This window comes from Peromyscus eremicus, chromosome 7 (assembly GCF_949786415.1).
Source record: "Peromyscus eremicus chromosome 7, PerEre_H2_v1, whole genome shotgun sequence".
In the NCBI taxonomy this organism is placed as follows: Eukaryota; Metazoa; Chordata; class Mammalia; order Rodentia; family Cricetidae; genus Peromyscus; species Peromyscus eremicus.
In genome coordinates this window covers 90,162,181-90,183,308 of record NC_081422.1, presented here as the reverse complement: position 1 = coordinate 90,183,308, position 21,128 = coordinate 90,162,181, and the positions used below count along the sequence as shown (strand labels likewise).

The window sequence follows — 21,128 nt, the reverse complement described above, 5'->3', positions numbered from 1 at the left end:
ATTTAAGTTGGTAGAATGAATCCATGCATAGTAAAACAGAAAACTCCCTGAATATGCTATGGTATGTGATAAAATTCACCATATTTAATCTAAACATGTGGTTCTCATACTCACCTTCCAAAATGCAGGACTATATACCGGATGAGATCACCTTGCTTCTCCATTTTGTTGTCAGTTACCATTGGCATCAATTTGTCATAGTACTTGGCAAGGTAGAAATGCCCATCTTCCCACTCTGGCAGAAACAAGGTCACATCCTATGAAAAAGACATAAGACACATATCTAAACAAATCTCATACTAGGCTGGAGCACAAAGTACTAATAGGTGATTAAATATCAAAAGTATGCAGCACACAGCAAATTCAAGTTGTTGTGTTTTAACTTTGGTTTCATACATAGTATTCCATCAGAATAATAAGCTCAAATGGTGTTGATAAATATTCTAGCCAGGTGTGATAGATAACACCTGTAATATCAGCATTCAGGAAGCTCAGGTAGCAGGCTTTCAGTAAGTTTGAGACAAACCTAGGATATATATATAGTGAGTTCCAGGCCAATTTGGGATACTGTCTCAAAACAACATACACAAATCCAAACCCCCATACAATCGGAAACCAAAACCCACCTCAAATAAAACATTCTTGCACAAAACCTATGCAGGCATGCTAGGTCAGATTATATTCATGATATGAGCCTCTTATGAAATTATAGTTTCTCCTATGGTTAATGTTACTGGTTTGTTTGTAGACATGTTTCATCATGTTGCACTGAGGCTGCTAAGGCAAAAGTGCCATGAGTATGAAGCTCATATGAGCTGCACAACTGAGGACCAGGTGAACCAGAGATACAACGAAAGAAATGACTTCAACTACCCACCCCATCCCTAAAAAGGAAGTCCTGGCTTAGACTAATGGTTGATTTGTTTATGATGTAAAGAAGAGATCAATTAATTATTCCCCCCTGTAAAACATCTAAATGACACAGCACCATGTCTTGAGAACTGTTTTTCAGTACTCAATAATAATTTACAACTTGTCTGTTTACAAAATTATTCTATCTTACTGGGTTATCTAATTGTATACGAATATAGTATTTTGATTATAAAACCTTTATAGGTCTTGACATGTATGTATGCTGGTTAGTCTCTGGTTTCCCCAACAGATATAGTTACTACTTTATAGCTTTTCCACCCTGCTTAGGGATGCAAGAGATTGGCACTGATGACTTCTATCATTAAGCCTGTTTACCCTGTAGCTTCTAATCAGGTCTAGGAGATTAGAAAGCTGGAGTGAGTCAAGGTTGTTAAAATCTATGGTTTTCTTCCTGTTGAGCTGTAAGTTCAAGGCGTGTTCCAATGACTCCTTCCTACAGTAATAATTCGTTACTTCAGTAAATATTCTCTCCCATTTTGTTCCTTCTGACCTAGAAGTGGTAACGATTCACCACCATCTTTGTTGATTTCCTTTAACATGGTTATTTATTAAAATTTTGATTATCTCTTTTAATCTGCCATCTATTTTCTGTCTGCATTCAACCTCATATGACACTATAAAGGTGTCTTGGCTATGCTGGAGTATAAGTTAAGGCTATATGACAGCTAATACTAGATAGGATCCTGGACTGGATTCCAGACACGAAAAAGACACTGTTGACAAAAGTGGTAAGATTTCTGAAAAGAGAGCTATGGTTGTACAAGTTACTTAAATTTGAGAAAACTAATTCCATACAGGAATTCTCTGTGCTTCCTTTGCCACCTAATGTTTAAGTTTTTGATTATTTCAAAATAAAAAACTAAGACATTAAAGAGACAAAATCTCTTGGTTATTATAAGCCTTTGCATTTCCACATAACTCTCAAATTCCAATTGTCAACTACCTATTAGTTTTTTATGAAGACTACATCAAACTTACAGGTCATTTTATAGTGAAATGACATCTTTACATTATTGAGTCTTCTCATTCAAAACTGTGCTACACTCCCAATTTATTTAGGTCTTTTAAAAGCTGCACACAAGGGCTGGAGAGACTACTCAGTGGTCAAGAGCACTGGATGCTCTGCCAAAGAACCAGGTTCAATTCCCAGCACCCACATGTCAGTTCACAACCAACTGTAACTCCAGCTCTAGGGGAACTGTCTGGGCCTGCAGTGGCACCAGGTGTATGGTTTATAGACAGACACGCAGGTTAAAGACCTATACATATAAAAATAAATAAATAAAGTTAAAAGCTCACCCAATAATGTTCCAGAAATTTTTTTACTATAGAGGTTTTTAAAAAAATCTGACATTATAATTACATCATTTCCCCCTCCCAACCCTCTTATATATTCCTTGGTTTCTTTCAAATTAATAGCTTCCTTTTCAGTAACACACACACACACACACACACACACACACACACACACACTCATAAATGCATACATGCAACCTGTTCAGTTTGTATGGGTTTTTTTTGTTGTTATTTTTTTTTTTTTGGTGGAGCTGAGGACCTAACCAAGGACTCTACGATTGCTAAAGCACTCTACCACTGAGCTAAATCCCCTATTCTGATACTTTTTATTTTTGATGCTATTCTAAATGCTTTTGATTTTTATTTTATATTTTTGTTTTTCCATTTCTCATGTGTGTGGTATATGAATGTATACGTATATACATGTTTTTGTATACATGTGAGTGCACATGTGGAGACCTGAGCTTTATTTCTGGAACCATCCTAAATTGCTCTTCCACCTTATTGATTGAAGCAGAATCCCTCAATCAAACCAAGAGTTTGTCAATATGGCTAATATTGATAGCTAGTTTGTTCTGGGGCTGCCCTGTTTCTGCCTTCCTAGGGTAGAATTACAGGTGAGCTGCCACATATTCCCACCATTTACATAGGTTTCTAGGAATCCAAATTACAGTTTTCGTACTAGGATAGCAAGTACTTTAACTGCTGAACTATCTCCCCAGCTCCCTAAGTTGTACTTTTTAAAAATCTACATCCATTTTTCTGAGGCATAATTTTCATATAAATTATGTACCCTGAGTATATAGGCTTTTGACAAATAAGTATATCTGTGGTGTAATGACACCAATTAAAATAATGAGTATTTATTAATACAACTGTTTCTGGAGTTCCTGTGTGTACCTTCCTTTGCCACAAGTCTTGTCCTGTACCTATTGGCCAGACAAATATTGATATTTCTATCAATATGTATTACTTACTCTGGTTTAATATGACATAAAAAATGCATATATCACATCCCTCTTCTCTCATTAAAAATGTCTGTGATATACATGTGCATTGCTGCGTGTACCAAAAGCTCATTTTTCTTTCTTTTTTCAGAGACCTGGTCTCATACTATAGCCCTGGCTGACCTTGAACTCATGATGCTTCTGCTTTTACTTCCTGGGTGCTGGTATTATAGGTGTGTATACCACTATGCCCCACACCTAAGAATTTTTAATAATTGTGGAGTAGCATTCTATTGTATAACCCCATCATAGTTTTGCTTATTCATTTTTCTGTGGTAGACCAGATGGCCTATTTTGTTTTTAATGAATAAAATTACAATTACCAACCATGAGGCAACCTAGTTGTCACGATAATAGGTTTGCCAGTCTTTTAGACATTAGCAATTCTGACCATTGGTTACTTTACTGTGATTTTAATTTTCACCTTACTACTAATTAATGGCATTAAACATCTTTTCATGTGCCTTTCATCCATTTATATGGATGTGAGAAGTGTCTATTCCAGGTTTTGATAGATATATTGAGTTATTTGTCCTGAGATTTTTATAATTTACATATAAGCCTGCTGGTAGATACACAGCATATTTCCCCCTAGCCAATGGCTTTCTTGACAGTGTCTTTTCTACAGTATGCTTTAGCTTTCATGGGACTCCAATTTATGAGCTTTCTTTTCTGGTTAAGGCTTTTTTTGACCTAAGAAAAGAAACTTTTACCTAAACTAAAGTAAAAAAAGATTTCCCTCTATATCTTTTATCTTTAAGTTTATAAGTTTAGTGTTTCAGTTTTAGGCATATTAAGCCCATTTTGAAGTAAAGTTAGCTATTTAGATAGTCAAACATTATCTTTTTCTTACACAGCTTCCTAGCTCCAAGCATTAGTTACTTGTAGATTGTGGTATTTTTTTCATTTTATATTTTTACAAATGATTAAAAAGAAGGTAGAGAGATGACTCAAGGTTAAAAGCACTTGTTGAGTTGGTTCTCAATACCCATTGCCACAATCATCTACAACCTCAGCTCTAGGGGATCCAACACTCTCTGTGTTCTCCTTAGGCACCTCCACTCATATGCATATTAACCCCCATATCTATAAATATACATACATACATATAATTAAAAATGAAATGTTTTTTAAAAATAAAAATTTATTGTGTACACATATGCCAAGTACACACAAACATGCACACAAATAAATATAATAAAACATTTTACAGTTACATTTTTCAATTCATTTTTGTTTCTTGAGACAAGATCTTACAATATAGCTCTGACGGCTCTGGAAATCTTTATGTATATTAAGCTGGACTTGGACTCAGAGTGCTGAGATTAAAGGTGTGTGCCACCACACTCCACTTAAATTTGATTTAGGTAATTTAAAAAGGGATAGGCCTAAGTATAATTCACATACTATAAAGCTCACACTTTATTTTATATGTGTAGATATGTGTGTACACATTCAGATGTATGTGTACGAATGTGTATGTGAATGCTAGGGGTTGATGTCGGGTATCTTCCTTGATTGCTTTCAACCTTCTTTTGGAGAAACAGTCTCTACTTAACCTCTGATTCAGCTGGACTGGCAGCTAGCAAGTCCTTGGAGTTCACCTGTCTCTCCACCTGTTTGGTTACAAATGCATACCATGGCACCCAGCTTTTGCAGACAGACCTTATATAGCTCTGGTTGGCAAGCTAGTGGATGAGGCAGAGGATGACCTTGAATTCTTGACCCTTTCATTTCCTCCTATGGAGCACTGATATTACAGACCTGTTTGCTACCACTCAAAGAGTTGGTATGGTGCTGGGGACATAACACAGGGCCTCCTGCATGTCAAGCCAGGACTCCATCAACACCTGGCTTTTTCAAGTTGGAGCTGGGAATCCAACTCAGGTTCTTAAGCTTGTATGACAAACATTCTACCACTGAGCAACATCCCCAAGGCCAAATTCATACTTTTCAAGTTTCCTTTTTTAAAAAAAATTATCAGAGTTGGGAAACCATCACCATTACCAAATACTAGAACACTGTCATCATCACTTCAAAAACAAAAAACCCCACAAAACTCTGCAGTGACTGGTTATCATTACCCATCTCTGACCCCCAGCTCTGAAAACCATTCATCTATTTTCTAAATAATTCTACTTCATTAATTTTTACGAATTTTTAGAATAAAGTCCTAGGTAATTCTGAATTTCCATTTTCTTTCATACATTATTGGGAGATTTGTTTTTTATAATTTTATATTATCATCTTGCAAAATTTAATACCTGGTAGAGAAGTTATATATTATTTTTTACAAAGAAATTCCATGGGTTGGAGATGTTGCTCAGTTGGTAGAGTGCTTGCCTAAGATAGACAATGTTCTGAGTTTAAGTCTCAGCAGTAGATTAAACTAGGTGTGGTGGTGCACACTCAAACCCTAGCACTCAGGAGAAGGAGGCAGGAGAATCAGAATTCTAAGGTCATCTTTGACTATATAGCAAGCTTTAAATCATGAGACCTAACTAAAAGCACTTAGGCTCAGATATGGTTAACTTTGTATAGGAAGATAAGAGTATTACTGTGGTGAAAGGAGGGGGTTATAGAGTGCTAATTATACTTCTTCATGATTTGGTAGTTGGTTTAAAGAATAGATTCACTGTGCAACAATTTCTAACTTGGAGTGGTAGTTTTCATACATGTATTTATTTGTGGTAATTCCATATACTTATGATTTTATTTATGCAAAGTTTTTCTGAGTACTATTATATATATATATATATATATATGCACTTCAATACAAACTTAAAAAATCATTTCATCCATAAAAAAACAAATGCTTTACATTACATATATACTTACTTTATATTTCTTCATAATCGCATTGCTTTCAAAGTTAGCAGTTTCTTCCATAAACCGGCCAACTAGCAGTGTAGCTCGTCCATGGATTAACATGTGCTTACTCTCAGTTGGGGATTTATTTTCAGGAAAACATAATTCAACACCCTTTTGAAGAACAATAAGTGCCTGGTGAACATCACCCTAAAAGAAAAAAGATAATTAACAAGTTTTTAATTTAAGAATATATTCTTAGCCAGACAGTGGTGGCACATGTCATTAATTCCAGCACTTGGGAGGCAGAGGTAGGTGAATCTAAGTTCAGGGCCACCAGGGCTACACAGAGAAACCTTGCCTTTACAAATTCATTTGTAAATTAATTTTTATCTCTCACTCCTAATTAAAGTTCTAAAGAAGCACTGACTGATTTCATGTAGAATTCTTTAATCATCTATCCATTTGCTCATTCCTTTTAAAATTAAAGTACAAGGAACTGAAGATATATACAGGTGACTTGGAATAACAATGATCCATAAATTAAAATCTCTGGCTTAAAAAGTTCAGTTAACAGGACTTGGTGTTGTATGTCTATATTTCCACCACACAGAAGATGCAGGCAGGTGGACCACAAAGTTCAAGGTCAGCCTTGTTTACAGTTAGATCTTATCCCAACAAAACCAAACCAAGCAACCAAACAAAAAGAATAAAAGAATTCACAATCAACTGAGGAAACAAACTACGTAAAACACCAACATGTTGAGGTGCTATAAGATAGAAACACAGATGGGTATTTTAGGGATAGAGAAAAGAGTCCCCAAAATCTAAGGTACAGGAAAATAAAGAGACCAGTAGTCAGGAAAGATTAAAAAATATATATATCTGGTTTTGATCTTAAACAGAAAAAAAAAATCTGAATTTGGTCTTAGAAACTGAGTAGAAATCTTTCTGGCGCATAATTTAGTGAACGGCACTTTAGATTTTATTCTATGTGTATGAGTGTGGGCCTGAGTATGTGTACTTGCACCATATAGGTGCAGGTGTACTCAAAGGCCAGAAGAGGGTACCAGATCCCCAAGAACTGTAGTTACAGATGGTTATGAGCCACTTGATGTGGATGCTGGGACTAAAACCCAGGTCCTTTACAAGAGAATGAATATTCTTAATTACTAGTCATGTCTTCAGCTCTAGGAACACAAATTTTGAATTTATGTGCTTGAGGGTTTGGGATGTGGTCATTATATGGCCCTGTCTGGCATGGAACTCATTATCTGGACCACACTGCCCTTGACTTGTGATGATCTTCTTGCATCTCTGTCTCCTGAGTACTATGATTACAGGCCTACACTAACAATACTTTAAATTATGACCTATGACCAAGCAGTGGTAGTGAGCCATAGTTCCCAGTCAACATACTGATAAAAGTAAACAACTGATACTTAACAGTATGCGGTCCCCTTTCTTTATAGGGGTATGTTACAAGACCTCCAATGGATGCCTCAAATAGTGAACAGTAAAAACCCTACAGGTACTAGGTTTTTCTCAAACATATATACCCACAGTAAAATTAAATTTATGAATAAGGTACAATAAGAGATTAATACCAATCACTAATAATAAAACAACAATTAAAGAATACACTGTAGTGTAAGTTATTTAAAATTTACTATTTCCCATTTAATATTCTCAGTCACAGGTTGACCTGAGGTTACTAAAAGCAGGGAAAGCAAAGCTAAAATAAGAAAGGGGTGACTAACACTGTTAAGCTTCAGTGTTTGTTAGGTTTGATAGATAAAATGCACTTCTGCCTTAAAGGCATTTTCAACTTACAATGTGCTTATTGGGATGGAACCTCAACCTAAGTTGAGAAGCACCAGCAGCCTCATTTTAGGTGAAACCTATATAAAGTATTTGTGAGACAGGGACAAATGAAGCTGAAGGGATAGCATAGCACTCAACCAGAAATGGCCTTGTGTACTTCCCAGAGTTAGACAATCTAAACTGTATAAAGAATACTTTGAAGTACTGAATCTTTTGAAGAAGCAGTATGTTTCAAAATACATTCTGCAAAGGTTACAGACTACAGTAATATAAACAGAGAAATTATGAGATCCAAAAGAAGGTTGCTGACATTGTTAGAGGCTGAAAATAATGGCGTGAATTAAAATAGGATGGTAGGGCTGGAGAGATAGCTCAGTGATTGAGAGCACTGGCTGTTCTTACAGAGGACCTGTGTTCAATTCCCAGTACCCACATGGCACCTCACAACTGTTTGTAGTTCCAGTTCCAGGGGACCTGACACCCTCACACAGACATGTAGGCATATAAGATAAAAATAAAATGAATCATTTTAAAAAAACAGGATGAAAAAGAGAGATGATTCAAGATCTTTCTAAAGTTAAAGAGCAAATATTTAGCCTAAAGTTGAATGAGGAAAGAGTTTAAGATAAAGCCCAGATTTGTTTTAGATAAAGGGATGGAAGTGAGGCTGGTTCAGAAAAATAAGCAACGTGAGAAGAGAAACAGGTATTATTAGGTAATGAACTGCATTTCAAGCATATTGAGTTTAGACAATACAAGGACTAACACAAGCACACATAATATGGGCTCAATTACCACTTTCCCCATTGGTCCAGGAAACATCTCCTCTGTCCTCTCTTAGTCACCAAGTTTCTACAATCACATATGGCATCACTTTAGCTACAAAATGTCAACTGCAATACATTCTGTGCCTACTATTAATTCTAAACTAGTGACTATCATTTAAATACAGGACATAAAATACGTAAGTAGTTCATACATTCAAAAAGTTCCAGGGGGGCTGGAGAGATGGCTCAGTGGTTAAGAGCACTGGCTGCTCTTCCTAAGGTCCTGAGTTCAATTCCCAGCAACCACATGGTGGCTCACAACCATCTGTAATGAGATCTGATGCCCTCTTCTGGCCTGCAGGCAGAACACCGTATACATAATAAATCTAAAAAAAAAAGTTCCTATTTCTATTGCTGGAATCTGGGGGCTGCTGAGAGTATCTGTTCTGAAGCTAAGCCCTTCCTGACGGGATGACAGAAGTACATCTTGATAGTAACACTGGCAAGTCCACATAGAAGTGTTTCCCAACATCAATAAGCAAGAAAGTGTTACAAACATTTATACACATTTAAGTACATACTGAGTACCTACTACATACACAAAGTAAAATAAAGACTTGGTATTTTCCTCAGAAATATTAGGACGGATGAAAATTGAGAAAACTTTACCATAAGATTTAAAAAAGGAAGGTATTTGAGGACTGCAGAATAGAAGAAGGAATCTTCCTACCTAGACTATAGTAGAGAATGAAGAAAAGGACAGAAAAGGAGAGTTCTGAATTTGAACTCAGGGTTTTCCCAGCTGGATGTTGACAGAAGCATGTAAATCCAACAGAACATTTTGTGATGAGGTTCCCTTGGCCAGTACCTTGGACCACAGCCATTTTGCCCTTTCCACATACAGTTCTGCAAGTCGCGATTCTCCTGCATTAAGGAGAGCATTGTAGGCTGTCTGATGGTGCCCAGCCTTTCTGGCTACTCTGGCACTCTGCAGCCAGCACTCTCCAACCATTTCATTGTAATCGGGCCTAAGAAATAAATGTAGCAAAAATAAGTTAAACAGCTTTTTGTAACCCAGAACCTTCTCAGTGTACTATTTCAATGCTTACCTTGTAAACCAACAACAAACAAATACTAGTTTTAATTGTTTTTTTATACTGTTCCATTTGTATCCTATAAGTCTATCTAGGTTTTATTTATTTATTTTTGTTGCTTTTTTTTTTTCCTGGTATTTGAGAATCAAATCCAAAGTCTAATATTTGATAGGCAGGTACTCTACTACTTAGATATATCCCAGCAGAAGACTTTATTCTTGAATTGTATTGGTATTCACCTTCCAAGATATGTTAGTCACATTTCAAAAAGATAAAAACATATATGTTTCATATTATCATTTTTTGAAACAAGGTTTTCTATAAAGGTCCACTGACAGCTAAGAAGACCCTCCTGTACTGGCTGCCTGAGTACTAAGATCATAAGCATGAAATATCATGCATGGCTATAAAATTGATTCTTTAAAAATTTCTTTAAACATTTTATAATTTCAGTTTATCTTAAAATTTAATTATTTACTTTTATGTGTGTAAGTGTTTTGTTTGTGCACTACATGTTTTTTCTGGTGCCCACAGTGGCCAGAAAAGGTATTGGACCCCCTGGAACAGGTGTTACAGATGACTGTGAGCCACCAAGAGGGTGTCTAGAACCTAATTCTGGTCTTCTGCAAGAACAGCAAGTGCTTTTAACCAAAAGCCATCTCTCCAGCCCTTGGTAAAATTGATTATTGTGGTCTGTTTGTTTCAACTATGTAATGAGTTCATAAGAACTGTAAATAGGAAATGTAGATGTAGAAAGAAAAATACTACCCAAGAAAGTATGAACATGATACTAAATTCAAGGCAAGTGACTTTTTTTTTTTTTAAAGTAGAAATGAACCACCTTTTGTTAAGGCTTAATAAAGCTCTCCGGAGGGCCAGAATAGGCTCCTTGGCTCTATAGGAATTCTGGGTCATTTCTAGTCGAGCTGCCCAGTTCAGAGACTCTTCATTAAAACTGTCACCTGGAGATTTGTGAAAAAGTGGTTTGATGCTATGCTCCAGTTCACACAACATGTGCAATCTGAAAACAGACAGAGCATGTTAAAATGTTACCACATTCAGTCTTATTAACTTCACATATTAAGTATGCACTTTAGATCAGCTATGAAAACCAAACTTTTAACATATTTTCTTGCTATATAAACAGCAACATTTATGATTTAAAATTAAGTGTAAACACCAATTTATTCTCATTAAAACATTTAGTGCTTGATGTCACCCCAGAATTCTTGTGAATTAAATTGAAGGATATGTAAAATCTAAATCCAAATGTATAAGAATCAAACTTTACTGCCAACATGAAAATAAAATATGGATTCATTATGAATATGAAATATTTATATAATGCTGGTACTAATACAAAAGTGCCTGATATAGTAAATACAGCAAAAATAAACCTGTAAATTGATAATTTTTTTCCTAGGTGACAGAAGCCATGATACAGTCATACCATACCTTGCGTTTTTATAATAATCAGTGTCTATGACTCACTGTTGGAAGGTACAAAAATATAGCTGATAGCTACAGAGTGAAATTAAATTCAGTGATCCATTATCTAGTTTCCCTAAGATGTTACTGAAGAAGACCATACAAAATACAGTAAATTCAAACAACAACAACAACAACAAAAAACTGTATTTGGTTTTCAAACTTCTAATACTTCAATTATAGCATTTATTTTTTTAAGATTTTTTTCCTCAGGTGAATAAGTAGACTTAAAGGAGACTATATTAAGACATTTAAAAAAGAATGTAAGAACCAATTTGTGTTGTCAAGCAATATAATAAAAATATTATCAGAATTATTTAAACATAAAAAACTGTACCAGGTGACATGTATAAGTGGGAAATATAAAAGTGGTATCCCCAAATACCTCACAATAAATTCATATCCTCGTTGGTAGGAGCCTCTTTCAAAGCTTGCAGCTGAAAGAGGTACAATTTGTTCTGCTCTCACTAGTTTCAATGTATCATAGAAAGCTGTGGTGTCTCTTTTCTTAGCTGATAACAGTAGCTGTCCCAGTCTGACACTCCACGTGGTAGATTTCCCATCTGAAATATAAGTCAAGAAATGCTGTGATGAGTGGGTCCAGGAGCCAGCTTTGCTGCATTTATAAGACGGGCAGCAGAAATACTGAAGAGATGGCTTCATTTTACTTCAAACAACTAAACAGGCAATCATAAAATAGGCCAGATTAATTGTGAATGTTGCTAAACTATCTAAATTGGGTTTTTTAAAAAGGATTTATTTATTACAAATACAGTGTCCTGTCTGCATGTTGCCTGCATGCCAGAAAAGGGCACCAGATCTCATTATAGATGGTTGTGAGCCACCATGTGGTTCCTGGGAATTGAACTCAGGACCTCTGGAAAAGCAGCCAGTGCTCTTAACCTCTGAGCCATCCCTCTAACCCCTAAAGTGGAATATTTATAGCATAATAAAGCTGCTATTATTTTAATATTTTAAGAAGTAACTTTACCTCCTGCCAAATAGTTTTCCACCAAATCCCACTGTGACAGTTTCCAAGCTGCTTCTACTCTGTATGTATTTAATTCATCTGTCCATTCAGACCTATTAAGAGAAATGCATATCAACTACATTTTAATTTATTTACATTTAAAGTAGCATTTACATTTTATAGGTTTAGACATTTTACTTATTTACTGCTCTCTTGTATTTATACTATATTTCATAGTGTGATACAAAATAATTACCCAAAACACCAAGAAAATCTTAAGTCTTTTGTTGCTGAAGAACATTTCCACTAATTTTTATTGAGCTGGGCATGATGTTATACATCTTTAATCAAAGCACTCAGCGAGGCAGCATCAGGTGTATCTCTGTGAGTTCAAGGCCAGTCAGGCATAAATAGTGAGACTGTCTCAAAATATCAACGAACCAACCAAGCAAATAAACAACCCCTCCAAGAAAACCTATTTATTTTGTATGCAATGCATACATGAGACACTGATTGCTCCTGGCAGCACTGATCTGATCCCGAGAGAATGTTGGGCTTTTTTTTTTTTTTTTTTTTTTTTTTTGGTTTTTCGAGACAGGGTTTCTCTGTGTAGCTTTGCGCCTTTCCTGGAACTCACTTGGTAGCCCAGGCTGGCCTCGAACTCACAGAGATCCGCCTGGCTCTGCCTCCCGAGTGCTGGGATTAAAGGCCCTCCATTTGGAAGTTTGTCTTCTTCCTGGCGCATAATAGCCTGCTGGGCAAAGACCTGCCCTTACCTCAACTGCTGACAGTACAAATGCTGTCCTTTCTCGATCAGCGGGAAACAAGTAAAAACAACTACTGAACTCTGCCAAGACAGGGTAAGATGGTCTTTCAAAATTCCCACTTCTAAAAATGGTTTGTCAGATATTCTAGGCCTTTAGCCAAATTGGATGCCCCAACAGTGCTGAGATACTTCAGGTGACTGTCCAGGCTGCCAGCTCTCTCTGTCTATTCTCAAAGATTTCTGAAAGTTGCTTGTGTGCATTTTTCCATTTTCTCATGTATTATTATATTCCTTCTCAGGTCTTTGATGGGGTTAAAGACTAACAGTTACGGTTACAATCTTCTCGTATCTTAGAACATACTAGGTACTAGATTCAGATTCTTCAGGATAGGACAGCTTTTGAAATAATCTTTCTAGCATACCATTTACCTATGTTCTAGATATCTCTGGATTTTAGTATGTGTCTCTTGTTTGATGTTGTTCTTGTTGGTAGTAGTTCCATTTGTTTATGTCATTACCCTTTATTTCTCCTTGATAACCATTCCTATTGTATATAGTTCTGTGTTAGGTTAGAACTTTCTTATTTAGACAAAAGGGGGAGATGTAGTGGGAGCTGTTTGAGCCATGCCCTGAAGCCCCGCCCCTAGTGAGGCAGCTGTAGCTGTTACAACTGCCTGTGACCTTGAGTTACTGGCCTCTGGGGCGTGGCCACTGGGGACCCTTAAGAGGTGGGATGTACGTACAATGGTCCCTCTTGGCTACCTTGTGGTTCTGGATGCTGAGATCTTGGACCAAGCCGTTCAGCGTAGGACACAGCTCAGCTTTCCCAGACCCTACGATAAATCTCCTGCGGTTATGAGTTTACCCTCAAATAAATTCCTTCGATCATTAAATAGACTCTGTGGATTAATCCCAATAAGCACCCATGAAGGTAATAAAAAAAAACCTCACTGGATGTTGTTTTCTTTTTCTACCATGTGGGTCATTGAGACTGAACCCAGCTCAGTCAGATTTGGCAGCAGGTGCCTTTACACCAATGAGCATTTTGCTGACCCTCCACTAATTATTTGATAGGTATGTTGGCATATATTAGAAGAGAGTTAATTCCCCAATAATGACACAGTTCTTTATCAAATTATCTGAGTGCTTAACTTAAAATAAGATCATAGAAGAAAGAGTAAAACAACACAGAGTAAAGCACTTCTAAAAATACATGGGATTTTTGGTGTGGGTCATGGACAGTTGGGTCCTGCATAGGATATCCAATAAAAGGACTTAAGAAAGTTACTTACATGTAAAAAAAAAAAAAAAAAATCAGCTGTCTACAATATATGTGTTTTCTTAATCTACTTTCAGCTATTTAGAAATTTTTGATTTGCAAAATCAGTAATTATTCCTCTCTCTGTGTCTCTTAAAAGGTGGCCCAACATATTAGCAAAGCTGGCCCCAAATTCCTGGGCTTATTATGCCATCCTTTGTCTCAATCTCCTGAGGAACTGTAATACACATGTGCCACTGTCCTTGTTTCTTTAGTTGTCAATTTGACACACCAGAGAACAGAGAACCTCAACTGAGGAATTCCTCTCATCAGACTGGCTTGTGGCCATGTTATGAAGCATTTTCTTGATTGCTAATTCAGGTAGAAGGGCCCAGCCCACCATGGGTGGTGCTATCCCTGGGCAGGTGGGCCTGCTCAGCATAGGGAAGTAGCTTGCGTACCATGCACAAGACCCTAGGTTCAAATAAACCCACTGTGGTATTGCACAGCCATAATCCCAGGACTTGGGAAGTGAAAGGAGGAGGATCATAAGTTCAGGTCATTCGTGGCTACACAGTGAAGGGGCTACATGAGACCTTGTTGAAAACCACTCTGTGCCCACAGTCTAAAAAAAAAAACAGTATATACTGAACATACTTCAATTTCTAAATATTAATGTTACCAAAACCAATGTAGAACAAAGCTAAGAGTAAGGTAATAAATATTTAAAATTTAAAAGTCTAACTGAAAACAGTTTTAAAAGCTTAGCATCAGATGCTAAAGTATCAAAATTTGAGGATAAAAATATTATTATTAAAGTGTCAGAGAGATGTGTCATCCCAAGCCTTATACCAAAAGTACCAAATGATGAGGATTAGGATATGAGAATTTATTAATAAAAGTAAATAAATTAAAAGGAATTATGTCCAGGTTAAGCACAGAAAAAGAACTGTTTAAATTGCAAATAGAGATCCTCCCCCAATATGTGCCCTTGTTGACCATTTTGTTTTACTATGATACTGTATCCTTTCATGGAAGTGACCAAAGCCTTTTCACAGCCCAAAGACTGAGATATATTAGGTCCCAGTCAGAAAACAAAAGGAGTCTAATTGTACATTGAATATTTTAAAGAACTTGACACATCAATTTGTGCCATGACAAAATTCCCTGAACAACTCCAGCAATCCCTTATTCATGAGGTCTTTCAATTTGCAGAAACATAACTACAGCGGGTAGCAATCTCCCCATGTCTGCACAACTTCCCCCATTGCTTCAGGAGTTCCACTGTGATAACTATCACACTAAAGTGAGTGTATTGTCTCAGACACAGAACAGAGGTCCTTATTAATCACTGACTTTAACTTGAAGAAACTGAAGATAAACTTTTTCAGTGTCTAACTACAAACATAATCTATATTCTCTGATTAAGTGAGATCCATTCCTTGTGGAAAAATCTGCCTACCTAGAATATCTGGGATGTAAGATGTATAACAAAATAGGGATTTTTGGATCTCAGGGAAAGCTGCTTCAAGAGCAGAGATAACTTCCTCAGTTAATATTTCAACTGGAGGAAGTATTTAACCTTCATCTTTGCCATGAGCAAACTTGGGGTGTGTGTGTGTGTGTGTGTGTGTGTGTGTGTGTGTGTGTGTGTGTGTGTGTGTGTTGCTATTGGGGGATGTATAATTTACTACAATAAATCCCTTTTCTTTAGGAAGATTGCTTTCATAATTATGAATCTTTTAGATAAAATCAATTCTGTAGTGGTATTTCAAAAATCACTCAAAAGTTTTCTCCTGTTCCTCTGCTTCCAACATAGAAAACAACTGGTGTTAATATTACAGTCAGAGCTTGGATGAGTTTTGAAGTCAGGGAACTATCTATATGAGTCATATCAGTGACAGGTAACTCTGAAACGTTCCTGGCTTAAAGAACAATCTAATTTAGTGGGGTGTGGTAGCATACACCCATGAACCCAGCACTCAGGAGGTGAAGGCAAGTGGATCTCTGAGTTTGAGGCTAGCTTGGTCTACACAGTGAATTTCAGGACAGCCAGGGCTAGAGAGAAACTGTCTTGAAAAACAAAATAAAACAAAAAGAACAATCTAATTCAAGAACGATTCTAGACTTGATGGATAAAAGATATTAGCTGGGAGACTAAAATATTAAAAAGTAGGAAAAGGGCTAGCAAGAATATGCAGTGGAGAGACATGTACTGTGTTAGCCTGACATCTCAGTTTGATCTCAGGAGCAATATAAGGGTGGAAGGAGAGAAGTGACTAGACAACATTGTCCTCTGACCTCCACACATGCATGCATCTCCCATCAAACCCTGCCCCTACAGTAATAATCTTGGTGCTTTCTCCAACATAATAAAAGCATATAAAATATTTCATTACTTTAGTTTACCTAAATCCATGCAAATCACAATCACTTGCAAATTCAAAATCAAAATGTCTCTATCCAGAATGATGAAAGAAAATTATTCTTTAATAAAACATTACCTGTTAGCATGCACTCCATTCACCTGAGTTATTACAGTAGACAGCTGACCAAGACCTAACATGGACTTTACTACACCATGATAATGAATGATCTAGAAAAACAAAAAAACATTTATGACAGTAATTTCATTTCAAATATAGCTGAGGGAATAAGAACAGCTTAATTTCCTATATTCCTGCTTGTATGTACCTTTCCTAGTTTAGCAAAACTATATGGCTTGACTGTGTAGCAGCACCTACTACCAATACCAATGTCCTAATATACTGAAAGTAACAGAAAAAAAAATAGAAAATCTAAAAATAATTTCAGATTGAATTTATTTTTTCATATTTATTCCAATTACAGATCAAATATAGAATGTAAAAGTACTCAATATCTTTAGCATCTTGCTTCAAGATTATGCATCATAAGTCAACAGATAGAATGTTATTAATATAAATTTGGTTAATTACCAACTTGATGGGATCTGGAACTATCCAGGAGACAATACTTCAGGGGTACTTGTTCAGCCCATTTTCTTCATCTTATACATTTCAAGAACCCCACAGGGAATAGTCCTACCCACAGTCAAGACAGGTCTACCTATCAACTAAAGTAATCAAGATAATCCTCCAAATCTCATATCCCAGGTGATTCTAGATTCTGTCAAGATGATAATTAATACCAAACACCATGACAAGACAGTTTGAGGCCAGAATGAGCTAGATGACACCCTGCCTCAACAAGAAAAACAAGATGAAGGAAAAAAAAAAAAAGATGAAGCAATAAATTACAGCTTGATTCCCCCTCCCCCTTGAGATCAGTTCTTCATGCCCTGTAGCTCTTCAAATCTGATAGACTGGTTAGCTAGGGAGGCCCAAGAATCTGCCTGTCTCAGCCTCCCCAGTTAGCTAGTATTACAAGTGCATGCCACTACACCTTGTGTTTTCATGTGGATTCTGGGTATTGAACTCAGGTCTTCTTGCATGGCAATCACTTTACTGATTAAGTTATTTCCACAGCCCTAATTTGAGGGATTTCTAAAGTCAGGAATTTGGCATTGAAAAGAATTTCTGAAACCAAAAAACACAAGTCTCTAATTTTACTGATCTGGAAATTAAATTGTAGTGTTAAACATTTTCCAGATACATTGTGACATTGACAAAGACAGTTTGGAAACCATTACTATTTAGCAGCTTTTAAATGATCATCTTACCTGGTCTGGTTCTAGCTGAATAGCCCTGTCATAGCAGGCAGTGGCATCCCTCAGCAAGCCAATACTTTCATGTTCAAGGATCTGTTCCTTTAGGGATGGCTCTGCTTTTCGAATTGCACTTACTCCAGCCACTCCATCTGGCTCATGCATAGCAGCATACAATTTCTTTGTTGATCCATTAAAAAACAAAAACAAAAACCCAATCAAATAAGAGGAGAAAACATAATAAAAAATAAAGCCAAAACCACACATAGACAGCATGTGAGAAATTTTTACTGTAAATAAGACTTTTGTCTTGTTTTTTGATATTTTTACTTGTTTCCAGGCAGAATTACAGTAAAATTACAAACAATTTTCAAGCATCCTATTCCCTATACACTTTTATTACACTTAAATACAAACACATTAATAACTATTATTGATCCTGAGGACAGCAGAGACCCTCATACTCTAAATTTTCTTTGAGTCCAAATGAAAGTAGTTTCTGTGGAGTATAATTTAAGTGTTTTATTGTATTTCAAAGGCTTTTAAATTTTAAATAAACATTTTAACATACTGATATGGAATAAACATTCAACAAACCCAAGTAATTCATAATTTGGGCATGGCTAGGTATGGGGGTACACACCTTAATCCCAACATTTGTAAAGTAGAGGCAGGAACACAAGGAATAATAGACTACATATTGAATTCAAGACCAGCCTGGGCCATATGAGACTCTGTCAAAAGCAAGCAAGCAAACAAACTAACAAGGAAAAACCCCATAATAAACAAACTAAAGAAGAAAACCATCCTGGCTTAAAGGGGATATTCAAGTTTAAAGATAAAAATCTGGGAAGCAGGTAGCACAAGATACTCTTTAGAGGCAGAGAAAACAACACTAGAAATAAACAGAAAAAAACAAAGTAAAGAGAGACGCTGGAGTTTCTACCTGTGTGCACACAGAGCAGCACTGGCGCTGCTGAAATGGACTGCACTCAGAAGACGCTTCTCGTGCAACTGCAGGGCATCACCTCTGAGGCAAAGAGATGCAGTTGTCACTGGACAAGTGAACCAGCTGTGGGTGTTTCCAGAACTCTATCCTAGTGGATGTGAAGTAGTATCTTACTGGGATTATCATGTACATTTCCAAGATGGCAGGTGGAACTTTTCCAAGATGGAACTTTTGGCTTTTGTCTCAACAAAACTGTTATCCACTTATGGTTTGAGCAGAAAAATTAAACAGCTTATAAATGAAAGAGACTTTGGCTTATTATGTTAAGAATGAGCTGTGAGAGGTAGGTATGGAATCAGGCAGAATTGGCAGGGAATGTAGATAAATTTGATACAGAACTAAAAAAAAGTAGAGTCAAGAATGAGCCCACATCTTTAGCTAGAACATCTGGAAAGATGTTTGATCTTGACTACTACACTTTCTGCAACCAACTGTGAAAGAACAAAAGATGCCACAAATGAACATCTCACTACTGTGGAATTCAGATAACTGAGCAGACACGAGTATTGGAAAGTGCTAGAGATCTTGCTGCTCTGTCCTTGAAGCTCATTTATTTGTATCTGAAGTGTAGAACAGATTGATAAATGCCACTAAGTACTTTTAAGATATCTGATCTGGGTTCAGGGTTTGTTATGTGGAAGGGGAAAACTAGGAATAAACAAGACCTAATACACAAATGCCAGCAAGTTACTTTGAAATACAACAAAAAGCAAAAGGAAACTGAAGGTGGGGAGTGTGGGATGGATGGATAGATATGTGACAAAGCAAATACTGAAAAATGTTAATTGTGGTATTCGGGTGCAGATATATGTGTGCTAACTGTACAATTTCAAAAATATTTCTTGCTTGAATAAAAACTTTTAAAAGCAAAATGAAATTAAAAATAGACTACAGGGAGGAAAAAGCACTTACGTTCTCTGTTTTGTTGCTTCAAGAATTGCAGGGCAAATAAAACAGACACACAGGATGGATATACATGATCACTACTTTAGGTTCTTCATACAGAGAAGAAATGGTGCTCATCAGGAGCTGGAGATGTGAAGACTGGGGAATTATTTACACAATTGTACAACATTATACAAGATGAGTAAGCCACACTGACTGTAGTTAATAGCATAGTATTGCATGTTTAGAGTTCAATAAATGTTCTTATGTTAAGTGCTTTTAACACATACACACACACACACACACACAAAATCAATCATCAATAGAGTATGGGGGAAATTTTTGGAAGTAATGATGTTCCTAGTATTGACTATGATGACTGTTTGTGGGTATATTATCTACAAACATCATGTTGCACATGTACTACTTTTTGTGCACCAGGTATGACTCAGTAAAGTAGTTTTGAGGTAGGGGGATGCACTGGCAAGAGAAACCAGAGAAAACAGAATCCAGGAGGAAGAAAATATTCCCAAAGCCACAGGAGAAAAGGCAAATGTCTCCTAGGTTAAAAGAAAAAAAAAAAACAAAAACCAAGAACAAAACACTTGTTTTGTGTGTTTTGAGACAAAGTTATATGAAGTCCACGACAGCCTTGAACTTCAACTCTTGATCCTCTTGCCTCTTCCTCCCAAGTGCTGGGCTTCTCAATGTGTACCACCAAAACAGCTAAATTCAAAATTCTTGATGAGAATAGAAAGGCCCATCAAATGATACTGTGAGTTTAAGAAAATAAGGACTAAACTTGGTAACATGGAGGACACTGATCTTTTTAGCAAGAATAGTACTGAGACAAAAGGGTATGCTGTCTTAGTCCCACATACTTCCTCCTTTGTTTCTTACACAGCATATTATCTTCGAAACCTTTGTTTCACCAGCATCCTCACATCTCCTTACTCACTTACCCCAAACTGAGGTCACTGCCTCTCCCAAGGACAACAGTAATGCCTTGAATCATAGCCTTTATACTCTTCTTCCACAACTGCTACAGACATTTAGCTAAGATCCTATAATACTGCCCCAGTACGTACCCTGTAAGGTTCTCTATGGCATAGGATCTTTTCCTTTATCATCGCTAAATGTCATTCTAAAACTGACATTTTACTCTTTCCATACATGATACTCTTTCTCAACTCCATGGAGCTATCTCTAATAACTATTATTATTTCAGACATCATCGACATAAAGTTATTCCTGGATCCCTCATTTCCCTACTCTTAAGGAAAATGCAGTGCCCTTCTTCAGGACAGAAGCATCAACACACTTAGATACTATACCAAA

General features: G+C 36.5%; 1 protein-coding gene across 1 annotated transcript in view; it reads right to left on the bottom strand.

Moving 5' to 3' along the window:
- The window catches only part of Atr (ATR serine/threonine kinase), a 110,460-nt gene that overhangs the window by 27,305 nt on the left and 62,027 nt on the right, over positions 1–21,128 (bottom strand). Inside the window, exons 29-36 of the mRNA XM_059268384.1 lie at positions 17,912–18,076; positions 16,716–16,807; positions 12,209–12,300; positions 11,603–11,780; positions 10,571–10,750; positions 9,504–9,663; positions 6,075–6,254; positions 115–257 (exon numbers count right to left, since the gene is read on the bottom strand). Coding sequence (XP_059124367.1) covers positions 115–257; positions 6,075–6,254; positions 9,504–9,663; positions 10,571–10,750; positions 11,603–11,780; positions 12,209–12,300; positions 16,716–16,807; positions 17,912–18,076 — 1,190 coding nt within the window. The remainder of the gene's footprint in view (positions 1–114; positions 258–6,074; positions 6,255–9,503; positions 9,664–10,570; positions 10,751–11,602; positions 11,781–12,208; positions 12,301–16,715; positions 16,808–17,911; positions 18,077–21,128) is intronic.